At 52.7% G+C, this 27,560-nt stretch overlaps 1 protein-coding gene across 2 annotated transcripts; it reads left to right on the top strand.

Annotated features, from left to right (window-relative positions):
• The first annotated feature begins 2,340 nt into the window (after positions 1–2,340).
• On the top strand, positions 2,341–5,170 carry CTU1 (cytosolic thiouridylase subunit 1). 2 transcript variants are annotated; one of them, XM_075908176.1, is made up of 3 exons: positions 2,341–2,646; positions 3,278–3,781; positions 4,130–5,170. In XM_075908176.1, the coding sequence occupies exons 2-3, from the start codon at positions 3,286–3,288 to the stop codon at positions 4,765–4,767; spliced, it is 1,134 nt and encodes a 377-aa protein (XP_075764291.1). In that variant the 5' UTR covers positions 2,341–2,646; positions 3,278–3,285; the 3' UTR covers positions 4,768–5,170. The 2 variants fall into 2 exon arrangements, with proteins under 2 accessions (XP_075764291.1, XP_075764292.1); XM_075908177.1 differs by having other exon boundaries at positions 2,342–2,550.
• Positions 5,171–27,560: the final 22,390 nt, after the last annotated feature.

A 27,560-nucleotide genomic window follows, 5' to 3' on the forward strand; every position in this document is an offset into this window, starting at 1 on the left:
GCTGGGAGAGACCAAGTGGGCGAGGGGCGCGACCACGGCGGGGAGGGGGGAGAAACCAACCGAGGGGAGACCACCCTGAGGGGGGGGGGGGGGAGACCACCGTGGAGGAGGTGCTGGGGGCTGCGTCTCGCGGCTGGGGCGATGGATTTTTCACCCCTCGGGTCCATGGATGTCGCTTGCCCTCTCCCCCATCCTCCAGGGGGAGCTGTGGCAAACATGGGGAAACTGAGGCACGCAGCGGCCTGGCAACAAGCGCTGCAGCAAAGCGCGTCGGCCGGACCCGCAGGCTGGGGGCTGCCCCCTGGGAGCGGTGCCGCTGAGACGCGCGGCGGGTCGGGGTGTTCGCTGGCCACACACGGGCTCCCGGGGTCATGCTGAGCCCCTCTGGGGGCGTGCAAAGCGGGGCCGCGCGAGGGCCCCCATGCCCAGGGAGAGGGGCAGAGAAGGGGTCACCGCGCCGGAAATTTGCGAGAGACTCCCACACCTTGAGCCGAACAAAGAAAATTGGGGGGGGGGGGGGCGAATATCTAGTGCTGGGCTCTTCAATCCAGCAGGGCACCTAGCGCTCCCTCGGGCCGCTGGGACGCGAAGCTGCCACATCCAGATGGGACATGCTGAGCAGCGTGGGAGCAGTTCCCTCTGGGATAATTGCCCGGGGCCGCAGGGGAGTCTCTGCCGCTGGAGGGTTTTAAATCCCGTCGGGGGTGGTGCTCAAGCAGACTCCGGGGGCAGGTCTCAGGCCGTGGTAGCCAGATCTCCCTCTCCTGGGCCCATGGACCAGCTGCCTCCCGTGGCGAGGAGCTACGTGTCCCCCTCCTCCAGCAAGGGAGCCCCCCCAGCCTAATTCCTGTCACGCAGCTTCCGCCTAGCTTGAGAGCAAGAGGGGTGGAAATGAGAGGCCAGGGGAGGGAAGACAGAGGAACAACAGGAAACAGCTGCCGAGCAGCTGGGCCCCCAGATTCTCAAAGGGGGCGGGGTTGGGTCACGAGGTAGCAGGACGGGATGTCAGCTGGCCAGGAAAGAGAGGCTCCCTCCTCCCCTCGGTGCTAATAACCCCAATGTCTCAGTGCGGTGGGGGGGCACCACGTTGTGGAGAGCAGGGTGGGGTCTCAGTAGGATGGGGGGGGGGGGGCTGTGATCCCTCAGTTGGGGGTGCTGGGCTGCTGGGAGTTTCACAAAATCTCCACATCTTGCTGTGCAGCTTTGCCAGGCAGCTATTTCCCAGAGGTGCCTGGATTTCACCACTGGCTGAGCCATCCCCAGATGCCCCACAGCAGAGGCAGCTGTATCTTCGGGTCAGATGGCCTTAGGCACAGCTGTTCCCTCACCATCCACACCCCAGATCTGGCTGAACCTCAGGAGTCAGCAAGCCATCCCTTAAGACTGTTCCCCAGATGCCCCATCCCAGAGCTGGCTGCATGTACCTCGTGTCTGTCCAGGCTGGGGAAAGATCGGGGGCTGTTCTGATTTGGGCCAGGTCTCCAAATCCCTGCCCCTGAAATATCTCACCCCATGTGAGGCCACATGCCTGGCTTGCAGAGTTTGTGACTCTCTCCTCTCCCCGCTGGGTGAGATCGCCCATGCTCCTACTCACCCTAGAGATGCATGGGCCCCTGCCCCACAGTTGTCATACAAAGGGCATAGAAAATGCTATTCCCCTCCCCCCAGCTCTGTCCAACATATGCTTATAAACAATTGGTGGGAGACTCACCCTACACCCCCCACCAGGCCTGATTCTTCCGGAGCTTGAATGCAGCCAGGCACTGTTCGTTTAGGGTTGGTTTGTGCTTGCTGTGGTGGCTCCTGGGTGGTCAGGGCCAGCCCAATACCCCAGCATGGTCTTTGGGGGTGTTGTGCTGCTTTGAGGGCCAGTCCCAATTCCCCAGTACTGCACAAAGTGGCAATGTTGTGAATGGAGCAATAGGTCCTCCCGAGGTCTCTTTTGGCCCGAGATTCTATGAGTCTATGAAATGCAGCTACCCCTGGGGAGGAGCAACAGCTTGCCATCTGCACAGCAAGGCTGCACTGACCCCCCCCCCCCCACCCCCCGAGCTCCCTGCCCCTCTCCCTGCAGCATGGTGCCACAAGCTGTAAACCTGCCCCACACCCTGTGGGCATTGCACGGGGAGGTGTTAACTAAGGGGGGGGCGCTGCAGTGCTGGGTCTGGGCAGGGCAGGCCCACTGCCACGTGCCCCCCAGTGCTGGCTCTCCCTGGTTCCACCCCACCCCTCCCTCGGCACCACCCGGCCTCTGGCGCTGGGGCAAGAGGCTGGGCGGGCGGAGGAAGCCCGGGCTGCAGGGCCCGGCCTGGTGCGGGGGGGAATTGACTGGCGGGGGGAGGGGCTGGAGCAATGCGGGGGAGGGGCTCTTGTGCAGCTGCTCGCTGGGAAATGCAGTCTCTGGCCCGGTGCATGCTGGGAGTTGTAGGCAGGGGCGTGCCGGGAGTTGCAGTCTCTGGCCCGGTGCACGCCGGGAGTTGACCACCTACTCTGGGGAGCCGAGCTGTGCAGCGGCCCGGGCAAGAGCGGAGACCTCTGCTGGGGCAGCGCGTGAGTCACCCCCGCGGGCCGCCACGTGTCTCCCCCCCCCCCCCCCGCTTGTGCACCCCCTGGGGCGGGGCTGGGACGCGATTGTGCGGGGAGGAGGTAGGTTGGGATGGGGGGAGGAGCTCAGTGGAGGGGCTGGGGGGGCTGAGCGAGGCGGGGGCTGGAGGGGGCTGAGCGAGGCGGGGGCTGGAGGGGGCTGAGCGAGGCGGGGGCTGGAGGGGGCTCAGTGGGTGGGCTGGGGGGGCTGAGCGAGGCGGGGGCTGGGGGAGGCTCAGTGGAGGGGCTGGGGGGGCTGAGCGAGGCGGGGGCTGGAGGGGGCTGAGCGAGGCGGGGGCTGGGGGAGGCTCAGTGGAGGGGCTGGGGGGGCTGAGCGAGGCGGGGGCTGGAGGGGGCTGAGCGAGGCGGGGGCTGGAGGGGGCTCGGTGGGCTGGGGGGGCTGAGCGAGGCGGGGGCTGGGGGAGGCTCAGTGGAGGGGCTGGGGGGGCTGAGCGAGGCGGGGGCTGGGGGAGGCTCAGTGGAGGGGCTGGGGGGGCTGAGCGAGGCGGGGGCTGGAGGGGGCTCAGTGGGGGGCTGGAGGGGGCCGAGCGAGGCGGGGGCTGGAGGGGGCTCAGTGGGGGGGCTGAGTGAGGTGGGGGCTGGAGGGGGCTCAGTGGGGGGGGCTGGAGGGGGCTCAGTGGGGGGCAGTTGGCCCAGGGGGCTCCCCCTCTAACCGTTGCTCCATCTCGCCTAGCCCCCGCCATGCCAACCACCTGCTCTGCCTGCGGCACCAGCCCGGCTGCCCTGCGGCGCCCCAGGACGGGTCATGCCCTGTGCCGCGCCTGCTTCCTGGCGGCCTTCGAGGAGGAGACTCACCGGGCCATCGTGGCCGGACGGCTCTTCCGGCCTGGCGAGACCGTGGCCATCGGCGCCTCAGGCGGCAAAGACTCCACGGTGCTGGCCCACCTGCTGCAGCTCCTGAACCAGCGCCACGGCTACGGCCTGCACCTGGTGCTGCTCTCCGTGGACGAGGGCATCGCTGGCTACCGCGACGCTTCCCTGGCTGCCGTGCGCCGCCACCACCACCGCTCCGGCCTGCCCCTGCACGTGATCTCCTACCGCGAGCTCTATGGCTGGAGCATGGACCGCATCGCCCGGCACCTCGGCCCCCGCAACAACTGCACCTTCTGCGGCGTCTTCCGGCGCCAGGCCCTCGACCGTGGTGCCCTGCTCCTGGGCGCCGACAAGATCGCCACAGGTGGGGTGGGGCGTAGGGTCTGAGTTGTGCGGGTGGAGGGGGCTACTGTGGGCTCTGATTTGGGTGGCTTTGTGCCTAGGGAGGGGAAATTGTAGGATCTGGTTTGGGAGGGAAGAAGGGTGGAGACAACGTGGGGGTCTCTGCTGGGCAGAAGGGGGCATTGGGTCTTATTTGTGGGGGTCTCTGCGCTGAAGGAGGGGGTGCTATGAGGTTTGTTTTGGGGTCTCTGTACTGGAGGAGGGCGTGTTAAGGGAAGGGAGTGCCATTTTGGGGGGGGCTCTGTACTGTGGGGGAGGGGTCATTGCAGGGTCCGAAGTGAGCCCCTGACCCCTCTGCTCTCCCCACCAGGGCACAACGCGGACGACGTGGCCGAGACAGTGCTGATGAATTTCCTGCGTGGCGACGTGGGCCGGCTGCGCCGGGGAGCAGGGGCCGGGACAGCGGGGGGCGAGGGGGCTGTGCCCCGCTGCAAGCCTCTGCGCCATGCCTATGAGAAGGAGATCGTCCTCTATGCCTACTTCCAGGGCCTGGACTACTTCAGCACCGAGTGCGTCTACGCCCCCCAGGCCTACCGCGGCTACGCTCGCACCCTGCTCAAGGACCTGGAGGCCGCCCGGCCGAGCGCCGTGGCCGACCTGGGCCACTCGGGCGAGCGGCTGTCGTTGCGCTCCGACCTCCGTCTCCCGGCCCGCGGCACCTGCCAGCGCTGCGGCTACGTGGCCAGCCAGCCCCTGTGCAAGGCCTGCGTCCTGCTGGAGGGGCTGGACCGCGGCCTGCCCAAGCTGGGCATCGGAAAGCACCAGCGGCTACGGGACAAGCTGCGGGACGGGCAGCCCCTCACCGAGGAGGAGCGCAGGCGCCTGGGGGCCCCGGCCGAGGCTGATGGGGAGGTGCCGGAGCAGCAAGAGCCTGGAGGAGAGTCGGGGGTGCAGGACAAGGAGCGCGGTGGACGGAACTTGAGGGGGCCTCGGGACCTGGACTTCTGAAGTGGCAAGGGCTGCACCCCTGAGAACAGCTGCCCTGCCTGTCCACAGCCCTTGCTCTGGGAGGGGAATGGGGTCCGGTGGGCTAGAAAGGGATGAGTTTGGACCCAGGACTCCTGGCTTCTAGCTGTGGAAGGGGAGTGAGGTTGATTTGGGCAGGGCTATGAGCCAGGACTCGTGGGTTCTGTTCCCCAGTCACGGTGTGACTCAGTCACTTTTAATCTCTCTGTGACTCAGTTTCCCCCCCTCTAGTATTGAGATAACTGCTTATGTTTTGTAAACAGCTTTGAGAGCCATGGCAGATAATCGCTCAGTAAGAACCAGTTGCTGGTGGGTCTCTTTTGCCCCGGGCCGTTACAAAGACATACGAAAGGATCGATAATAAAACCGTTTTGTTGACGAAGAACTCGCTGAGTAAACAGCTCTCTAATCTTTGGCAGTCATGGAACAAAAGCCAGCCAGGCCCTTATTAAAAACACCTGGCTAGCCAATGTTACCCTTCGGGCAGAGCTGTTTGGAACAAAATAGGTGGGGGGAGATTTCCACCAAACAGTGTAGAAACCAAGATTGGGAAACACCCAACTATCTGTTGAACTGTGGAGCTTCATTCTCCACTTGAAAAAAGAGAAACATCTTGGAGTCATTGTGGATAGTTCTCTGAAAACATCCACTCAGTGTGCAGCAGCAGTCAAAAAAGCAAAGAAAATATTAAGAATAATTAAAAAATGGGTAGAGAAGAGGACAGAATATCTCATTGTCTCTATATAAAACCACGAGACACCCACATCTTGAATACTCAGTACAGGTGCGGTTGCCTCATCTCAAAAAAGATCTATTGGCATTGGAAAAGGTTCAGAAAAGCAATAAAAATGATGAAGCGTTTGGAACGGATCCCATATGAAGAGAGATTAAAAAGACTTGGACTTTTCAGCTTAGAAAAGAGGAGACTAAGTGGGGATATGATAGAGGTCTGTAAAAACATGACTGGTGTGGAAAAAGTGAATAAGGAAAAGTGATTTACTTATTCCCACAATATAAAATCTATGGACCACCAAATGAAATTAATGGGCAGCAGATTTAAAACAAAAGGAAGTTTTTCTTCACTCAGTGGACTGTGGAACTCTTTGCCAGAGCATGTGGTGAAGACTAGGACTTGAACAGTGTTCAAAAAAGAGCTGCGTAGATTCATGGAGGTTAGGTCTATCAATGGCTATTAGCCAGGAAGGGTAGGAATGGGGTCCCTAGCCTCTGTTTGTCTGGAAATGGGTGACAGGGGAGTGATCATATGAGGATCACATGTTGTGTTTCCTCCCTCTGGGGCATGTGGTATTGGCCACTGTCAGCAGACAGGACACGGGGCTAGACGGACTCTTGGTCTGACCCAGTCTGGCTGTTCTTATGTTGGTGGTTAGAAATTTAGGCAAATTTCTGTGTCAAGGGGGCCCAGGTGCAAACCAGAGATGAAAGATTTCAGAGTGCAGGAAAGGGAGCGATTGGGGACTGGAAGATCTTGGGCTGATATCACAGGCCAGAGTTTTGCCAGCTCACAGAGTGCTTGGCTCAAACCCGTGGGTCAGAAGTGAGAGGGGTTTTCTAAACACGACTCATAGTAAATCCACCCTGTAGAACTGAATGGCGAATAGGAGCCTTGCTCTGCCATTCCTGCCCCATTCTATAGCAGGGGGGCGATTTCTGTTCTCTAAAACAGTGTTTCTCGAACAGGTCCCCACCAAGGGGGATGACTAGGCTATTGTATGGGGGGCTGCAAGAGCTAGAGGTGCCATATTTCAAAGACACTGTCAGAGGAGGGGAGAAGGGTTCAGTTCCCTAGCCCCAGCTCTGAAGGCCTTGCCGCCAGTGACAGCGCAGAAATACGGGTGCCAATGTCGTACCCCTGGGACAGGCCGAGTTTTCACTTTTATTGCAAATTGGGAAAAGTACCAAGTAGGGACGGATGTCGGAGGGCAGTTTACAGGCCAGGCCAGAGAGAGATGAGCAGGCTCTTACCTGTGCCAGCCAAGGAAGCAGATTGGCACTGGGGGGGAGGGACCCAGCAGAGCCCAGAGAGATGATGCACATGCAGCTGGGTGTCTGGGCTGACCAGTCTGGGCAGCGTAAGGGAGCCACTAGATGCTTTGGTGCTGTTCATTGCAGGGATAACACTGACGTGCTTCATTTAGTGCTCCTAGTACCATGTATGGTAGTGCGGTCCCCAACCTTTTATCGCCCAAGATCACTTAAATTGAAATCTAACCTGCCCCTTTCCTGACCAGTGCAGGGCGAGAGGTGAAAGGTGATGATGCGGGTTCAGGACGCCTGGGTTCTAATTGGGCTCCACCAGGGAGATGCCATGTGACGTAGATAAATTGAAAGGTACTGTCTCACAAGTAAAATCCCCGCAAGCTTTATGGATATTTTTCAAAGACACCATAATAGAGGCCCAGCTTCAATGTGAACCCCAAATTAAAAAACACGGAACCAAAAAAGTGCCAACAGGGCTTAACCAGGTAAATGAAGCAGTGAGAGAGAAAAAGGCATTGTCTACAAAGCGGAAGTTAAATCCTAGTGAGGGAAGTGGAAAGGGGCATAAACACTGCCAAATTAAGTGTAAAAATGTAATAAAAGCCAAAAAGGAGGTTGAAGAACAGCTCGCCAAAAACTCAAAAAGTAATAGCAAAATGGAAACAGGAAGCTGGCTAAACAACCAGTGGGGCCCCTGTATGATCGAGATGCCAAAGGAGCCCCCAAAGTCGATAAAGCTGTTGTGGAGAAATTAAATGAATTGTTTGCTTCAGTCTTCATGGCCGAGGATGTTAGGGTATGTCTACACTGCAAAGTTAATTTGAAATAACAGCCGTTATTTCAAATTAACTTTAATAGCGTCTATACATGCAAACCGCTACTTCAAAATTAATTCGAAATAACGGCACGCTTAATTCGAATTTGATAAACCTCATTCTTTGAGGAGTAACGCCAAATTCAAAATAGCTAATTCGAAATAAGTGCTGTGTAGACACTTAATTCGAATTAGCTGGCCTCCAGTCCTTCCCAGTTTCCCCTAGTGGCCACTCTGGGCCAAACCAGGAAAACTCCTCTGCCCCAGCACCAGAGCCCTTAAAGGGGTAGACTCTGGCCAGACTGCACGTGCCAGATCCAGGCCTGCCAGCAGTCTCTGCCCGTGATCCAGTGGCTCCACCATGAGCCGGGCATCCAGTGCCAGCCAGCGATCCCCCGCCCAGTCCCCCAGCACCCAGGAGCCAGCCAGGGGTTGTAGATGCCACACGCCCTCCTGGACTAGTGAGGAGATCATGGAGCTCATTGAGGTTTGGGGCCAGGCCCCCAATGTCCATGATCTCCGTGCTAGAAAGACGAAAGCGGCCGTGTAAGCCGCATAGCTGCCACTATGGCCCAGAAAGGCCACAGGCGCACCCAGGAGCAGGGGCGCCTGAAAATTAAAGGGGTGCGGCAGGGCCACTTGGGGCAGCTCCTCAGCAGAGGCAGACACCTGCCCCCACTTTGAGGCACTGGATCACATCCTGAGGGGCGGGACGGTCCGTGCCACCCCAGGGGGCAGCGAGCTGGGACCAGAGGGCCCTGACCAAGGCGCAGAGGAGGAGCCGCCATGGAGGGAGCCTCGCCGGCCGGACACCCGAGCTGTCCCAGCAGCGGAGTCACCAGGATTGTCTGGGGAGGCCACACCATGTAAGTGCCATCATTGTCCCCTTCCCGGGGGTGGGGAGGGAGACCAGGGACCGCGTGCGTGGGTCTTGCTTACCACGGATCACGCAGCAACCTGCGCATGTGCGAGCATGTACCGTGCCACCCCTGGGCAGGTGGCTCCAGCTGCATTCCACTCGGGGGCTGTGGCCTGATAGCCACACGCGTGTGTGAAGAGATCTGACATGCTCCTGACCCCGGGGTGGGACACAGCAGGACGCCCTCCCTTCACAAGCCGTATCAAACACCTTCCCCCAGCTCACCCACACTATACACAGCACAGGGGCATGGGTGCGGTCTCGGGGCAGCTCCCACTCCCGGGGATAGCCGGACATTCCGACCATGGCCTCTGTGCAAGCACAGCGGCTCTGATGGTGCAGGGCACGGTCATCCTCCCCTCGCAGAGAGGGGCTGGGCATCACCCACTGTGCCCCCAGGGAGAACTGACCACTTCTTTCTCCACAGCTGCACGTGCAGGGCGCACCACCCCGCCCCGAGGACTCCACAGGACGACCGCAACACGGCAGGAGTTCCGAGAGCAGCAGCTGAGGGCCCTGTGAGCCCTGACCTGCATCATGGAGCAGTGGGCACAGGAAGAACGGGAGTTCCGGAGGGAGCTGCTTGCCCAGGGTCGTGCCACCTGTACCCATCTGCAGACCCTGGTGCAGAGCGTGCTGCCTTGTGTCGCTTCAGTGCCTGCTGCCCCCCTAGCTACCGTTCCTCCTCCTACTACTTCTCCCTCTCCCGCCTCTCCCTCCTCCTCAATCTCCACACCCCCCACCTCAACCTCCACACCCCCCCACCTCAACCTCCTCCCCATCCCCCCAGGGATGCTGAGGCCCCCACACTTGCCGTGCTGGGAGACATGTGGCCTGATGAGACCCCCACCCCTGAGTGCTGAGCTTCCCCTCCCCTGGCTTCCCCCTTCCAGTTCCCTCCTCCCAGTTTTCCCTCTCCCCCTCTCTCCTCCCGTCTCCCTTCTCCAGTCTCCCCAGAGGTTCATCTCCCCCCCCCCCCCCCCCTCGGTCGTTTTGTGAAATAAACAGAGTTTCTGTTTTATTTGACATCAGGAAGGGCAGACTAGGGAGGAGTAAGGAAGGACGTGAGGGAGGAATGGGGCACAAGCCCCCAGTGGGGCAGACCAGGGAGACTGTAAGTGTTCCTCGGGGCAGAAGCTCTCCCATAGGGCCCCTGGATCCTGACAGCCCCCCGATGGGCCTCCCGGATGGCAGCCTGCAGCAAGTGCAGCTGGGCTGATGGCAATGACCCCACGAGAGGCACCAGCGTGCCCAGGGGCAGCTCTGGCTCCATGTGGCCAAGTGCTGGGGTGTCCCGAGTGTGGGCGCTCAGGGCGCTCCAAGACAGGACTGCTTTGCTCGCCCGCATCGAGGTAGACAAGCAAGAGGGGAACCTTGAGAACTGTCTGTCTGGGGTGGGGGTAGGGTCCCTTTAAGCATGGAGCTCAGTTAACCTCAGGCAGCAGCCCCCCACACTAAATCCTAACCTGATGCCCTGCGGGCACTGGTTCCGGCCAGCCTTAACTTGGGTTCAGGGTCCTCTCAGTGTGGATGCGCTATTTCGAAATAGCAAAATGCTATTTTGAACTAGTTTTTGTGTAGAGATACGTTATTTCGAATTTGCTTAATTCAGATTAACTATTTTGTATTAAGTTAACTCGAATTAACACTGTAGTGTAGACGTACCCTTAGAGAGATTCACAGACCTGAGCCATTCTTTTTAGGTGACACATCTGAGGAATTGTCCCGGTTTGAGGTGTCATGAGAGGAGATTTTGGAACACATTGATAAAGTGAACAGTAACAAGTCAGCGGGGCCAGATGGCATCCACCCAAGAGTTCTGAAAGAACTCAAATGGGAAATTGCTGAACTATTAACTGTGGTTTGTAACTTATCCTTTGAATCAGCTTCCGTACTTTTGAGCAGCAGGGTCCATCCCTGGCTTAGGACAGTGGGGTCTAGCGGGTTGGAATGGGGGGTGGCTGGGAATCAGGACTCCTGGGTTCTCTCCATATGACATTGGGCTGCCTGGGGGCTGGAACAATTTGTACCATGGGGGTGCTGGGAGCCACTGACCCAAACCAGAAAACCTGCATTGACTGGAAACCCACCAAACTGGGGGTGCTGCAGGCCTCGGCCGCCCCTCCCCATAGATTCACCATCCGTGTCCAGCTGCGCGTGACACGTGGAAGCCGGGACTTTTCCACGGGCTCGCGGCCGTTCAGCTGCCAGCTGGGCTTTGTGTCAGGCTGCAGAAAGCCAGGGTGGGCGTCGAATGCCCAAAGGCCAAAATTGCAAACCCAGAAAGGGGGAAATCGGGGACCCCCCCCACTGGCTTCCGGCTCTGACTGCAGCACGGCGGCGACGGCTGATGCCTGACAGACTAACCCTCCCCACTCCGGCCACTCAGCTGTGCCTAGCGCCCCCCTGCCTGGCTCCTAAGCAGCCAGGGATGGAAAAGTGGGGAGAAGGGGGCAGAGAGAGCTCCTGCCCTGGGGGAGAATGGGGCAGGGGGGCTGGAATGGGGAAGGGATCATTCAGGGAGGCTGCAGCTACTGGGCCCATACACAGCACACGGGCCTAGAGCTGAGCCGGGCAGGGGGGCTGGGACCAGACCCCGTCCTGCTGCCCTGTTCCTCCCCGGCGGGGTCCCCAGCCCTGTCCGTGGGCAGGGACGCTGCTCCCACTGCCAAGGGGAAATCGCCCCCGGCCAAACCGCTTCATTCCCTCCCCCTGGGTAGAGCCGTCCCGGCGTGAGCCCCTTGGTACCGGCCCCCGCGGGGCAGAATGGCTCTGACTGGGGAGAGACGCGTTACCCTGGGACAGCGGCCGAGTGTAGACAAGGGCAGAGACAACGTATGGGCCAAGCCATAGTCAGAAGAGACAAACACAGGGTGCACCTGAGTCCCCACCCCCCTCTCCTTCTACAGCCAGGGCTAGAACCCAGGCAAACAGGCATCCAACCCCCACTGCTCTAACCACTACTCCCCACTGCCCTCTGAGAGCTGGGGCTGGAACCCCAGTGTCCTGATTCTCAGCCCCCCTCTGCTCTAACCACTACTCCCCACTTCCCATCTAAAGTCGGGGCTGGAACCCCAGCTTTCAGCGGAGGGGAAGAGGGAGGCACCAAGCCCTCATGCTGATCATGGCTCCTACCCCTGGGCTGGGGGTGCAGCCCTCTTCCCCCCCCCCCCCCCCCCCGAGGGAAGGGCACCACTGACCTGGGAGGGAGCCGGAAGCCCAGGGCAGGAGCTGGCTGCACAGCACCAGGCAGCCCAGCTGTAGCCACATGGTCGTCGCTGGCAGGAGCCTGGTGTGTGCCGGGCCCAGCCAGGCAGAGGGACTCCCCGCTGCAGTCACGTGCTGGGCTCACCCCGCACCCACCCACTTAGGGCTGGCTGAGAGCTGCTGCTGGGGAGCCAGGCTAGGCTGGGGGCGGGGGTCAGGGCGCCTGGGTTCTGTGCCTGGCTCTGGGAGGGCAGTGGGGTCCAGTGGTTAAAGCAGGCAGACAGTGACCTGGGACCTGTTCCTCCTGCTGCTGCTTCTCTCTCCTGTTTTGAGGCTCTCTGCTTCTCACGGGGAGAGGAGGAACCCACCTGGTCCTGGGCCTCCAACCCTAGCGCTTGGGCCCACCTCCTGTGACCAGAGGGACTGGGGTACCGAAGCTAAGCGATGGGGCACCAGCACAGCCGTGTGTGCAGGGCCAAGGTGGGGGCTGGCAGGGGGTTGTGGGTCAGGAGTGGGGGGTTGACAAGAGGCTGCGGGTTGGGAGTGGGGGGCTGGGCTGGCAGGGGGCTGGGAGTGGGGGCTCCAGGAGAGCTGGGGGAGGAGCCCAGAGGAGCCCAGGCCGACGTCTGAGCCTCGCTGGCTGTCAGACCTGACCTAGTAACACGGAGCCGCGGGCCCAGGCGTGGCCCCGGCAGGATGTGACCAGCCCCCGCCCTTGACAGCCAGGGACGTGCGGCCCCAGCTCTGCGGCTCCCTCAGGCCTGCCAGCCCCGCTCTGGGCCACCGGGTCCCAGCTCTGGGGCAGGGGCTGAGGAATCGCCTGCGGGCTGCGGCCAGGGCTGTTATCAGCCAGATGCCGGCTGAGCCACCTCCGCGCCGGGCGGCCTAGATTCACCCCCAGCCTGCGGGCTCAGCACGGCCCTGCAGCGTGGGCACCTGATTCGGGGCAGGGGAGGGCAGTGTTTTCCCCAGGAATTGAAATTGCGGGCGGGGTGGTGTTCAAATTTACAGGGAGGATGTCAGGGCCGATGGGTGAGACCGTGAGGGTGAAGGTGGGCTGTATGGCACCATAGTAAAAACTGAAAAATGTTTCATGACCATTTTATTAATTTCACGCATGTTTTAAAATCACACAAATTAAAGTTGGCTACTCAAGCCTTCTGGGAAGCATTATGTCTACATCCTGCTTGGGTTCTTGTTACAATTTTGCACAACTCTGTTAATGAATTTCTCGAATGCAAAGCGTTCCTCTTCGGTGGCGTCTCGTGTGTCTGCTACTTCCATTCCTTCAACAGATATGCTCATTAGTTCATTCACATGATCAGGCAGAAGGCGACTTCTTTCAGAACACAAAATTCTATTCGATGATGAAAAAGAACGCTCAGCGGTAGCTGTTGTGACTGGGAGTCGCAAGAGATGAATTCCTACGTCTTTCATCCCAGGAAACACGGCACAAAGATCCGGTCGAGCCACTAGTGATGATAAAAAAGAAGTTGAACTCAAATCTTCATTCATTTGTCGTATGATATTCCACTCTGTGTTCAAATTCTCTATTCTGTCCTGAGCACATGGCAGCCCCATTGCACTCAGCTGTTGGTGTTGTATAGGACAGGCATCTGTAAAAGCTACATAGAGGTTGAGTAGAATCTAGAAGTCACTGTTGTAGATTTTTAAGAATCAAGTCTGTGGACTTTTTCAGTTGTCTTAACAAACTCCTCTTGTCCTCTTCACTTAAGGATTCGATATAAATGCCTTCATTAGTCAACTGCTGGACTGAAATCTTTGCTTCTTCCAGTACTTTTTCAATGGATAGCTCTCTGATGGAGCCAAATGTAGCTTCTATTGCTGGACAAAGATCGACTACTGTTGTAGCAGATGCCTGGATGGCTTTGTTTACTGACCCAAGTGGTTTCAACCGTAGATTTACGAGAGACAGAATGGCAATAGTCTTCTCTGAACGTAGTAGCAAAAGTAATCCACCAGCCTCACTACTTAGATCCATCCCATTTTGGTAGATACTGTCCAAAGCCAGGAATAATGGCTGGAGTAATTTTAAGATAATAGCCAAGGATCGCTCATGAGAAAGCCAGTGGGCTTTCCCTGCTGGGTTGGACTAATTTGAACTTTGGTCCCAGTGTATATTCTATATTTTCCAAGATATTCAGTCTTTTTGGACTCTTGCTGAAAAAAGAATATAATGAAGACATAACATTTATAGCTTTTAAATGTCTTTTGAAGATTCTACAGCTCGTAGTAGTGCTAGTTGGAGTAGATGGCCTCTGCAGTGTGTTTAGGAGAGATTAGGGTTACACTTTTCTCTGAGCAAAGCTTGTCCTCCACCATGTCTTCCAGAAAAGTTTGCAGCTCCATCAAATGCACAAGCAACCATCTGTTTGGGGTCCAACTGACAAGCATTTAACTCTTCTAAGATGTGGGTTGTCACAGATGCAGCCAATGTGTTTTCTATAACTTGAACATCTAGAAATGCATCTACTGGCCTACCACTGACATCAAGATAACATACAAAATGACTTAATACCTGATGTCCATTTGCATCGGAGCATTCATCAGCCATGTATGCAAATTTTTGAATGTGGTGAGAGAGTTCTTCCCTTTTTCAACTGTTGAGTCTTTCATTGTTGCTCTGCATGCTTCTAGCCAGTCAGCTGAGTTTCTTGCAGAAAGATAGGGAGCATTTGCTGGTCTTGTTCGGAACCAGTGTTCAACTTCAAGATGAACAAGTGACAATGCACTTAACATTGGCCTCCAGTGTGTAGTGTGTGGTATCTCTTGCTTAAATAGAAAGTATGATGCCACAGCCATATTTGTTCGCATGAACTGTGTTGTGTCTCCAGCATTCTTAACAGCCTAATTAAGTACTTATAAAATTGGCCTTAAAAGTGGAATTATAAGGCAGTACCGCCCAGGGGATTCAGGGCGCCTAGGGCAAAGCAATTTCGGGGACCACTTCCATAAAAAAAGGTTGCAATACTATAGACTTCAGACATTCTCAGGGGGCGGGGGGACAAATTGCCCCATTTGCCCCCCCAGGCAGCTCTGTTATAAGGCTTTCTGCATGTTGATGCAGTCCACAGGCCTGGTGTTTTGCTGCCTTTTCATATAGTTTGTCAGCATTGGCTTTGCTGATCAGTCTGACAAACCATGATCCTCCATTTTTACCAGTTATAGCAGGCATGTCCAAAGTCCGGCCCGTGGGCCAATTGCGGCCCGTGTTCCAGTTTAATACGGCCCCACAGGTAATTTGGCAATATCTATCTTTTATGGCCCCCAACGAATCAATATGTATTGAGATGAATACATTGTAAAATCTCAGTTAGTCAGTTGGTCTAAATCAGTTATAAATATATTTGGACACAACATGTATATTTGGTGTTATGTTCCTGTTCATATTTTTTGAACTTAAAAGTTGACAGACAACCTTTATTACCAATAATATGTAATGTACTTTACAATGTTCCTGACATATATTTCAGCTTCCTGGATTTTTTTTTCATCTGGCCTTCAGATATGAAAGGCAGAGTGATTTAACACCTGTTTAGATTTGTCATCCATGTGACGAAATGAAAAGTATGCCGTTTGCAATAAACTTTGCATAAAATAGTTAATTTGCATTTAATTTTAATGGTTCAAAGAGTGTCAGGCAAAATGGTTGGCCCCTCACCCATGTTCACTTCATCGAATCTGGCCCTCTTTGAAAAAAGTTTGGACACCCCTGAGTTATAGCATTGGAAAGCTTTCCTTCTTCGTAAGTGTAAGAGGGTTTCCTGGTACCCGAGTACTCCCCTCCCGTTTCCCTCAGCAAACCCACCTAGTCTGGTTAGGGTCTATAAGTTTATTACCATTTGGTCACGCTATAGATACGCAGAGGCTAACGGTTCCCTGACCGAATTAACATCAACTGGTATGACGACCCGCTGGGGGGAAGGGGGTTTGGGCCCGCCCTCGCTCCGAACCCCGACCCAGGGCCCTAAGGTCCGGACCTACGTCCGGCCTAGCGGAGGGGGTCGAAAACCCCCTAAACTCCCCCGCTCTTGGTGTCCACTCCCCCGCCCTGGGCTGCTTCTTCCCCCATGTTAGTTCCCGCATGGTCCGAGGACCCCGGGGTTATACCTCACCCCAAGGCCTCCAAACCCCAACGAGCTCCGCTGGCTGCTCGCCCTGTGTCCTGCACCCCAGGAAGTTCTCCCGGGCTGCCGCCCCGGGCTCTTCTTTTAAACTTCCCTCCTTGATGGCGTCCCCCCGACGTCATTTCCCCGCGCCACTTCCGGGTTGCGGGGGGGTGACGCCACTAGTGACGTCACGCCGGCTGTCTCCCGACCGGCCCGTTGCCGTCTCTCTGCCCGGCCGTCTGTTGCGCGCCCCGTCGCTGCCCGTCTGGGGCTTTTCGCGGCGTTCTGCCCCCGTGCCGCCCCGTCGCCGTCCTCCAGGCTCAGCGGGGGCCCGAAGGCTTCCGGAGGGGGCGGGTCCGACCCGCCACAGTAAGCTTTAGGTGTTGGAGACACTGTTTCTTCAGTAGGTAGTTGTATTTGTGCTTCGGGCTGGTCGGATGTAGATATACCACTGAACCCTTCAGATGACATGTTGATATATTCTTGGTTCTTGATGTGTTCTTCACCTTGGTGAGTTTTTGAGGCCTTTGAGTGGAAAAATTGTTGTATTGTTTTTTGTCTTTCCATTTTCACTTTGACCTGCAATATATAAAAGAGATATGAATACTGTGCAGATCTGGTCACACTATCCCAAAAAAGATATATTGAAATTGGAAAAGTGTAGAGAATCGGCAACTAGCATGATTAGGGGTATGAAACGGGAGGAGAGGTTAAAATGATTGGGAATTTTCAGCTTAGAAAAGAGACGACTAAGGGGGGATTATAATAGGGTGTTTATAAAATCTTGACTGGTGTGAAGAAAATGAATAAGGAAAAGTTATTTAATCCTTCACATAACACAAGAACTAGCAGTCACCCAATGAAATTAATAGACAGCATATTTAAAAAAAAAAGAAAGGAAATACTTCTTCACACAACATAAAGTCAACCCCTCTTTGCCAGGGGATGCTGTGAAGACCAAAACTATAACAGGATTAAAAAAATAACTAGATAAATTCCTAGAGAATCGGTCCAACAGTGGCTATTAGCCAGGATGGGAAGGGATGCAATACCATGCTCTGAGTGTCCCTAGCTTGTTGCCAGAAGCTGGGAATGGGCAACAGGGGATGGATCATTTGATTCCCTGTTCTGTTCATTCCCTCTGAAGCAACTGGCCTTGACCACTGTCGGAAGACGGGATACCGGGCTATATGGACCACTGGTCTGACCCAATATGTCCATTCTTACGTAAAAATTAATTATAATAATAAAAACGTTTAGCACAGAAACTCTCCAACATACTGACCTCTCAAGATAGCAACGCCGTGAGATAACAACCTTGGCAAATAATGCATTTTAAAAATCTTGGCCTACTAGGAAACACATTTATATAAGTGTCCATTCCTAGTCACAGATCTAGCGTTCTGGAGCAAAGTCACTAAAATAGAGTCCAACAAACAAATGTTTATTTAACGTGCCCCTCGCTTTTCCCTCCACCTCATCCCACTCACCGGTGTTGTCCTTGGTCAGTGGAGACTCAGAGTTCAGAGGTGCTTTCACGTAAGTACACCTCCTGGGTCTGGGGCAAGAAGACACCTTGCTTATTCCTCCAGCTGCTCACTGTTCGCTATGGCCACTGTTGTTCATTTTGCCACCGTTCACTCCATCGCTCTGTTGCCAATGGCCCTGTGCCATCACCTTCTGCTGCCACCTGCCACTGTGACCTCTGCGAGTTAGAATCATAGAATCATAGAATAATAGGACTGGAAGGGACCTCGAGAGGTCATCGAGTCCAGCCCCCCGCCCTCAAGGCAGGACCAAGCTCCGTCTACACCATCCCTGACAGATGTCTATCTAACCTGTTCTTAAATATCTCCAGAGAGGGAGATTCCACCACCTCCCTTGGCAATTTATTCCAATATTTGACCACCCTGACAGTTAGGAATTTTTTCCTAATGTCCAATCTAAACCTCCCCTGCTGCACTTTAAGCCCATTACTCCTTGTCCTGTCCTTAGAAACCAAGAGGAACAAATTTTCTCCTTCCTCCTTGTGACACCCTTTTAGATATTTGCAAACCGCTATCATGTCCCCCCTTAATCTTCTTTTTTCCAAACTAAACAAGCCCAGTGCATGAAGCCTGGCTTCATAGGTCATGTTCTCTAGACCTTTAATCATTCTTGTCGCTCTTCTCTGTACCCTTTCCAATTTCTCCACATCTTTCTTGAAATGTGGCGCCCAGAACTGGACACAGTACTCCAGCTGAGGCCTAACTAGTGCAGAGTAGAGCGGCAGAATGACTTCACGAGTTTTACTTACAACACACCTGTTGATACAACCTAGAATCATATTTGCTTTTTTTGCAACAGCATCACACTGTTGACTCATATTCAACTTGTGGTCCACTATGACCCCTAGATCCCTTTCCGCCATGCTCCTTCCTAGACAGTCGCTTCCCATCTTGTAGGTATGGAACTGATTGTTCCTTCCTAAGTGGAGCACTTTGCATTTCTCTTTATTAAACCTCATCCTGTTTACCTCTGACCATTTCTCTAACTTGCTAAGGTCATTTTGAATTATGTCCCTATCCTCCAAAGAAGTTGCAACCCCACCCAGTTTGGTATCATCTGCAAACTTAATAAGCGTACTCTCTATCCCAATATCTACATCATTGATGAAGATATTGAACAGTACGGGTCCCAAAACAGACCCTTGCGGAACTCCACTTGTTATCCCTTTCCAGCAGGATTTAGCACTGTTAACAACAACTCTCTGACTACGGTTATCCAGCCAATTATGCACCCACCTTATCATGGCCCTATCTAAGTTATATTTGCCTAGTTTATCAATAAGAATATCATGCGAGACCGTATCAAATGCCTTACTAAAGTCTAGGTATATGACATCCACCGCTTCTCCCTTATCCACAAGGCTCATTATCCTATCAAAGAAAGCTATCAGATTAGTTTGGCATGACTTGTTCTTCACAAACCCATGCTGGCTATTCCCTATCACTTTATTACCTTCCAAGTGTTTGCATATGATTTTCTTAATTACCTGCTCCATTATCTTCCCTGGGACAGACTTTAAACTGACCGGTCTATAGTTTCCTGGGTTGTTTTTATTCCCCTTTTTATAGATGGGCACAATATTTGCCCTTTTCCAGTCTTCTGGAATCTCCCCTGTCTGCCATGATTTTTCAAAGATCATAGCTAAAGGCTCAGATACCTCCTCTATCAGCTCCTTGAGTATCCTGGGATGCATTTCATCAGGACCTGGTGACTTGCTGACATCTAACTTTCCTAAGTGATTTTTAACTTGTTCTTTGTGTATCCTATCTTCTAAACTTACCCTCTCTCTGCTTGTATTCACTACGTTAGGCACACCTCCAGACTTCTCGGTGAAGACCGAAACAAAGAAGTCATTGAGCATCTCCGCCATTTCCAAGTTTCCTGCTACTGCTTCTCCCTCCTCAAGTTGGTCTCTTGAGCTCTCAGTGGGGGAACCTCGTTGCTAGTGCAGTCTGGGGCTTACACAAAAACACTGTCCCCACAGGAACACTGTCCCCACAGCAGGACTGAGCACTTAGACCTGATTATCAGTGATTTCAGCTGGAGTGGTCACTTAACAAAACAAAAGACTATATACGGAGCCTAATCAGCTCTGTCTTTAAACAGTGGAGAGGGGAAGGTCAAATAGGACTTGTGACTCAGACAGACCATCAAGCAAAACACCTGTCCCCACCCTATCTTTTGTACTACAGGTTAAGTACAGTTCTACTGCCCTTTACTCATACAATAAGAACAACAACATTTCATTCCCCCCCTCAAGCGATTTGCAACCCAACCCCAGGCAAACTCTATCACTTGGGCAAGACAGCTCTGTTTGCTGGATACCTAGGTGGAAAGCCTTTCCCCCAGCTCATCACTAGCTATCAGAGAGAGCTCATTTTGACCTTGCTTATGTAACCACCACTGGTAGATTTGAACCTGGGCTCTTGGAAGCTGACTGTAGGAGCCTCTACCCTCTGAGCTAAATACCAACTAGCTTTTGGTTCTGGGAGTAGAGGCTCTTATAGTCAGCTCCCGAGGTCCCAGGTTCAACTCTGCCTGGTGGCAGTTACAAGTGGGGGCTTGTCCGGGATCTCAATTAGGTCTAGGAAGCTCGGGACATGCTTCCTCACCAAGGGGAAGTATGCAACCCACACACCTAGGCTATGTCTACACTGGCGCAATCTTGTGCCAGGGATATGCAAATGAGGCTAAGTGTGGAATATGGCTGAGCCTCATTTGCATACCTAATGAGCCGCCATTTTTGCAGAAGAGGCTCTTGTGCTAGAAGGAGCTGTCTACACTGCCCCTTCTTGCACAAGAAAAACCCTCTTGCGCAATGCCGCTACATTGATTATTTTCAGGAATAACGGCATTGCGCAAGAGGGTTTTTCTTGCGCAAGAAGGGGCAGTGTAGACAGCTCCTTCTAGCGCAAGAGCCTCTTCCATAAAAATGGCGGCTCATTAGATATGCAAATGAGGCTTGGCGATATTCCATGCTTAGCCTCATTTGCATACTTCTGGCGCAACAACCCACCAGTGTAGACATAGCCCTAGTGTGGTTACTGAGCAATACAAGTGGTACCTAGACCACAGTAACAGTTAAGATCAAGAGACCTCTACAGCAGTGGTCTCCAACCTTTTTACACCCAAGATAACTTTTTAAATGACAGAACAAACCAAGATCTACTGCCCCGCCCCTTCCTTGAAGCCCTGCCCCCTCTATTCTCCTCCTCTCCATCCCTTGCTATCCCCATCTCTTCTACTGTTGCTTTTTTCCCCAATTCTTCTGTAGGAAGAAGTTTTTCCAACATTTGGCCATCTAGACTGGACCAAATGTCAGAAAACCCCCTTCTTTTGGAAGCCCCCTTATTCCTCGTGGAAAGAGGAATATCAGGGTGACCGAAAGATTATATTTGCTCTTCCACTAAAAGAAGTGGAAAAAAAAATGCATTCCTGGATGCAGAAGAGTTTTTCTGGGATATCTCCGGAATCCTGAAAAACTCCTGCAGTCTAGCCGTACCCTCGCTGGGTTGAGGCAGGATGTGTAGGCGCCAGGGTGGGAATGAGGGATTTGGATGTGGGAAGGGGTGAGAGGTGCAAGCTCTGGGAGAAAATCTGGATGCAGGAAGAGGTGGCAATTCAAGGGGGGGCCAGGTCTCAGATAGCTGCAGCGGCACAGGAGCCAAGCAAACAGAGCTGTAAACAGGGGAGTTTGTAGTGAGAGTTTGGATTGTGGGACTTGTTTGGAGTTTGTTTTTGCTGTGGAGGGGGTGTTTTGGTTTGTTTTTGTGTTCACCGGACTAATAGAATTTTGGTGAGAAAGTAGATAAAACACAGAGGCAGTAGTGGCCATGGCCCAAGTAGTAGAGAACACAAGGAGGATGATTGGATGTGGTAGCTGCGGTATGTACATGATTCTGGAGGGGGTACCTGAAAGGAGTTTTGTTTGCATGAAGTGCCGCCTGATAGAGCTGATGGAAGAAAAGATTCGAGGACTGGAGATGCAGGTGGAAACTCTGGTCGAGTTTAGAAGGGGGTTTGAGCAGATGATGGGGCAAAGGCATGATGTGTCTGAAGGGGAAAGCTTAGATATGCAGATGGAAGCAGGATCAAGAGCCTCAGCGGGGGGACTGCTGGGCGAAGAAAATGGACAGTGGAAGTATGTGACTCAGAGAACCAGGCAGAGGAAAAGATGGGTCAGTGAAGGAAAAATAGAGCTCAAGAACAGGTATGTGGAGCTGGAAAATGTAGAAGGGGTACAGCAGGTAGATAATGAAGATGGAAGGGTAAGGAAGAAGAGAAGAGTGGCTAGTCCCATAGATAAAGGGGAAGACTTAATGGAGACAGCACCAATAATGAGCATTAGGATTACAAGGGAAAATAGGAATGGCAAGGACTTGCAGCCAGAGGAAGCTAGAGATAGACCAGAGAATTTCACTGTCACTAGGAAAAGGCAGGTCTATGTGATTGGAGACTCCTTATTGAGAAGAATAGATAGGCCTGTAACCAGAGCTGATCCAGAGAATAGAAGGGTGTGCTGTCTGCCAGGTGCTAAGATAAGAGATGTGGAACTGAGGTTGAAGAGAATTATTAAGGGAGCAGGAAGGAATCCATTGATCATCCTTCATGTAGGAACAAATGATATGGCTAGATTCTCACTGGAACTAATTAAGGGAGACTATGCTAGGCTGGGGAGGATGCTCAAGGAAATTGAGGCTCAGGTGATCTTTAGTGGGATTCTGCCTGTTCCTAGAGAAGGGCAACTAAGATGTGACAGGATTATGATGATCAATAGATGGCTTAGGCAGTGGTGCTATAAGGAGGGCTTTGGGATGTATGGTCACTGGGAGGCATTTATGGACAGAGGACTGTTCTCTAGAGATGGACTTCACCTAAGTAGGGAGGGAAATAGACTTCTAGGTTGGAGGCTGGCTCAACTTATTAAGAGAGCTTTAAACTAGGAATTTGGGGGAGACAGTTGGGAGATGCCCAGGTAATCTCTACGCCAGATTTTAACACTGAGAGAGAGGAAAACGAAGTAAGAAAGGATATAGCTGGGGGTAGGAGAATGAACATGAGGAAGGGTGGGGTGGATACTAGTCTAATAGGTCACATTGGAGGTATAACGTCTGTGCCAAATTGGGTAAAGAATGTGAATGAGGCCAAACAGTAAAAATTAAGATGTTTGTACACCAGTGCGAGGAGCCTAGGTAACAAAAAGGAGGAACTAGAGCTATTGGTCCAGGAAGTGAAACCAGATATTATAGGAATAACAGAAACATGGTGGAATACTAGGCATGACTGGAGTACAGGTATTGAAGGGTATGTGCTGTTTAGGAAAGACAGAAATAAGGGTAAAGGTGGTGGAGTCGCATTGTATATCAAAGATGAGGTAGATTGTAAAGAAATAAAAAGTGATGGAATGGAGAAGACAGAGTCTGTTTGGGCAAAAATCACATTGGGGAAGAAAACTATCAGATCCTCCCCTGGGATAGTGCTTGGGGTGTGTTATAGACCACCAGGATCCAATTTGGATATGGATAGAGACCTCTTTAATGTTTTTAATGAAGTAAATACTCATGGAAACTGTGTAATCATGGGAGATTTTAACTTTCCAGATATAGACTGGAGAACAAGTGCTAGTAATAATAATAGGGCTCAGATTTTCCTAGATGTGATAGCTGATGAATTCCTTCATCAAGTAGTTGCTGAACCAACAAGATTTGGTTTTGGTGAGTAGCGAGGACCTCATAGATGAAATGGTTGTAGGAGACAACCTTGGCTCGAGTGATCATGAGCTAATTCAGTTTAAATTAAATGGAAGGATAAACAAAAATAAATCTGAGACTAGGGTTTTTGATTTCAAAAGGGCTAACTTTAGTAAATTAAGGAAATTAGTTAGGGAAGTTGATTGGACTAAAGAAATTATGGACCTTAAAGTGGAGAAGGCCTGGAATTATTTTAAGTTAAAGTTGCAGAAGCTGTCAGAAGCCTGTATCCCTAGAAAAGGGAAAAAATTTATAGGCAGGTGTGTTAGACCAAGCTGGATGAGCAAGCATCTCAGAGAGGTGATTAAGAAAAAGCAGAAAGCATATAAGGAGTGGAAAATGGGAGGGATCAGTAAAGAAAGCTACCTTATTGAGGTTAGAACATGTAGGGATAAAGTGAGAAAGGCTAAAAGTCAGGTAGAGTTGGACCTTGCAAAGGGAATTAAAACCAATAGTAAAAGGTTTTATAGCCATATAAATAGGAAAAAAACAAAAAAAGAAGAAGTGGAACCACTAATTACTAAGGATGGAGTGGAGGTTAAGGATAATCTAGGAATGGCCCAATATTTGAACAAATACTTTGCTTCAGTCTTTAACGAGGCTAATGAAGAGCTTAGGGATAATGGTAACTTAACAAATGGGACTAAAGATAAGGAGGTAGATATTACCATATCCAAGGTAAAAGCCAAACTTGAACAGCTTAATGGGAGTAAATCGGGGGGCCCAGATAATCTTCATCCAAGAATATTGAAGGAACTGGCACATGAATTTGCAAGTCCATTAGCCAAAATTTTTAATAAATCTCTAAACTCAGGGGTTGTACCATTTGACTGGAGAATTGCTAATATAGTTCCGATTTTTGCGAAAGGGAAAAAAAGCAACCCGGGTAACTATAGGCCTGTTAGTTTGACATCTGTAGTATGTAAGATCCTGGAAAAATTTTTGAAGGAGAAAGTAGTTAGAGACATTGAGGCTAATGGCAATTGGGACAAATTACAACATGGTTTTACAAAAGGTAGATCGTGCCAAACAAACCTGATCTCCTTTTTTGAGAAAGTAACAGATTTTTTAGATAAAGGAAATGCAGTGGATCTAATTTACCTCGACTTTAGTAAGGCATTTGATACAGTACCACATGGGGAATTATTGGTTAAATTGGAAAAGATAGGGATTAATATGAAAGTTGAGAGGTGGATAAGCAACTGGTTAAAGGGGAGACTACAGCGGGTCATACTGAAAGGTGAACTGTCAGGTTGGAGGAAGGTTACTAGCGGAGTTCCTCAGGGATCAGTTTTGGGGGCAATTTTATTTAATCTTTTTATTGCTGATCTCGGCACCAAAAGTGGAAGTGTCCTAATAAAATTTGCGGATGACACAATGTTGGGAGCTATTGCCAATTCAGAAAAGGATCGGGATATCATACAGGAAGATCTGGATGACTTTGTAAATTGGAGTGATAGCAATAGGATGAAATGTAATAGTGAGAAGTGTAAGGTTATGCATTTAGGGATTAATAACAAGAATTTTAGTTATAAGCTGGGGACACATCAGTTGGAAGTAACGGAGGAGGAGAAGGTTGATTATAGGATGACTATGAGCTGCCTTTGTGACATGGCCATGAAAAAGGCTAATACGATCTTGGGATGTATTAGGCGAGGTATTTCCAGTAGGGATAAGGAGGTGTTAGTGCCATTATACAAGGCATTGGTGAGACCGCATTTGGAATACTGTGTGCAGTTCTGGTCTCCCATGTTTAAGAAGGATGAATTCAAACTGGAACAGATACAAAGAAGGGCCACTAGGATGATCCGAGGAATGGAAAACCTGTCTTATGAAAGGAGACTCAAGGAGCTTGGCTTGTTTACTTTAACCAAAAGAAGGCTGAGGGGGGACATGATTGCACTTTTTAAATATATTAGAGGGATAAATACCAGGGAGGGAGAGGAATTATTTAAGTTTAATACCAATGTGGACACAAGAACAAATGGATATAAGCTGGCTAGTAGGAAGTTTAGACTTGAGATTAGATGAAGGTTTGTAACCATTAGAGGAGTGAGGTTCTGGAACGGCCTTCCAAGGGAAGTAGTGGGGGCAAAAGATCTATCTGGTTTCAAGATTAAACTAGATGGCTACGTCTACACTGGCCCGTTTTCCAGAAGGGGCATGTAAATTTCACCAGTCATCGTAGGGAAATCCGCGGGGGATTTAAATATCCCCCGCGGCATTTAAATAAAAATGTCCGCCGCTTTTTTCCGGCTTTTAAAAAAGCCGGAAAAGAGCGTCTACACTGGCCCCGATCCTCCGGAAAAAGTGCCCTTTTCCGGAGGGTCTTATTCCTACTTCAAAGTAAGAATAAGACCCTCCGGAAAAGGGCACTTTTTCCGGAGGATCGGGGCCAGTGTAGACGCTCTTTTCCGGCTTTTTTAAAAGCCGGAAAAAAGCGGCGGACATTTTTATTTAAATGCCGCGGGGGATATTTAAATCCCCCGCGGATTTCCCTACGACGACTAGTGAAATTTACATGCCCCTTCCGGAAAAGGGGCCAGTGTAGACATAGCCTACCTGTTTATTAGAAAAAATTGGAACACCTGCAGGAGGGCATGAGGAGGAAAGTTCCTTTCAAATACAGTCACCCTATCCCAACCCAAAGCTCCCCTGATCCCCAAAGTCCTCATCCCCAGCCCCCCAGATCCTGCACCCCAGACGCAGCCCTCACCCCGTCCTACGCCCACCCTCCTGCTTCTATCCCCAGCCACCTCCTGCACACGCAACCGTTTTTGGCTCCACCCCAGAGCCTAGGGCACCCCACAACATCCAACAGCCCCAGGCCTCCCACAGAGTTAATCTGTTCTGGCTGCCTCCCTCCGGGATGTCTCCAGGAACTGAAGATTAAGAATTAACGAACAATTAGTTCCTGTGATGTAACCTACAGGAATACGTGCAGCCCAAACTGGCACCCCTGGAATTTCCACCCCACTTTGGGGGCTCCTGTGGGGCAGAGGGAGAGGGTCCGAGCAGGGGCTGGGAGCCAGGACTGGCGGGGGGATGGGTGTTGTCACCTGGTTACAGGCAGGAGGGTTTGGTAAAACATCCCATGTTGTGTAACTCCAGGTGTCTTTCCTGTAAGGACATGGCCGGTTGGTAAACAAGGATAGTGCCAGCCCTGCCTTCCTGGAACCCCCTCCCCTCACTGGCTCCCTTGGCACGAGGGCACCAGACTAGGGTATAAATCCAGGCCCCTGTGGCTCTCGGCCCCATTCGCCTGCTCCCGGAGGAGACCCAACGCCGAGAGAAGATGCGAGTCCAGATGCTGGCTGCTCTGCTCCTGGGCGTGGCCCTGCTTTGTGCCGAGGGAGCCCGCGGAGAGTCCTTGGATGGGGTGAGTGGGGAGCCGGGTCCAGTCCCTGTCTGTCAGGTGCTGCCTCCACAGGCAGTGAGAACCTGCCCCAAGGGCTTCCCATGCAGTAAAAGGGAAACTGAGGCACTGCCCAGGGGACTCACAGCAGGTCAGCAGCAGCGCTGGGCATGGAAATGAGCCCTCCTGCCTCTCATCTCTTTCCCACTCCCACTACCCTCGTGCCGTTAGCTTCCCTCCCCTCCCAGAGCCAGGGATACAACCCAGGAGTCCTAATTTCCCTCATGCCTGCTCCAACCACTAGCCCCCACTCCCCTGCCAGCGCTGAGGACTGAGCCCAGCTGTGCGCTCAGGACGCACTTTGGAGACAGGCCTCATGTTCCCCGGGACCCCTCCGGAGCAGGGGCTGATGGGCAAAGGCACCGTGGGGCACGAGTGACCCCTGCTCTCTCGCTCTGCCAGGGCCTGGAGTCTGAGCATGAGGAGGAAGGAGGAGGCGAGTCCAAGGGGCTGGTGAAGAGAGAAGTGGTGAGTGGCAGGCGGGGGTTCGGCTTGTGCTGGGACTGGTGGGAGAAGGGAGGGGCATGGTGTGAGCCAGGGGTAATCCAGTAACCTTCGGTGGCAGGTGGTTCAGGAGATTAATGCCTGAAATACCCCACAGAGTCGAAGCATTAATATCCCGTGGCAGGGAGTCCCACAGGCTAACCCCGGGAAATCCCGTGGGAGGGATCTCTTTGGACACACCCTAACACACCCTGTGGCAATGAGTTCCACAAATCCAAACCACCACTATCCCATGGCTTAGCCCCAACAATAGCTCAGGGCAGGATCTCATCAACAAACTGCTCTCCTGGCCAGCAGAGGGCAGTGGTGGTCAGTGGTCATAGCCCTTTCAGGCAGGGCTGGGCGAGATGCCGGCCCCTAACACTTGGGTCCGGCCTGTGGACTGCATCTGGCAGCTTCTTTTTGTAGCCTGCTGCCCGTGCACCCGAATTTCCAAGCAGTAGCTCAGCCAGATCCTATTGAAATGGCTCCCAGCTCTGGGTCGCCG

Source organism: Pelodiscus sinensis, chromosome 24 (assembly GCF_049634645.1).
Source record: "Pelodiscus sinensis isolate JC-2024 chromosome 24, ASM4963464v1, whole genome shotgun sequence".
Lineage (NCBI taxonomy): Eukaryota > Metazoa > Chordata > Testudines > Trionychidae > Pelodiscus > Pelodiscus sinensis.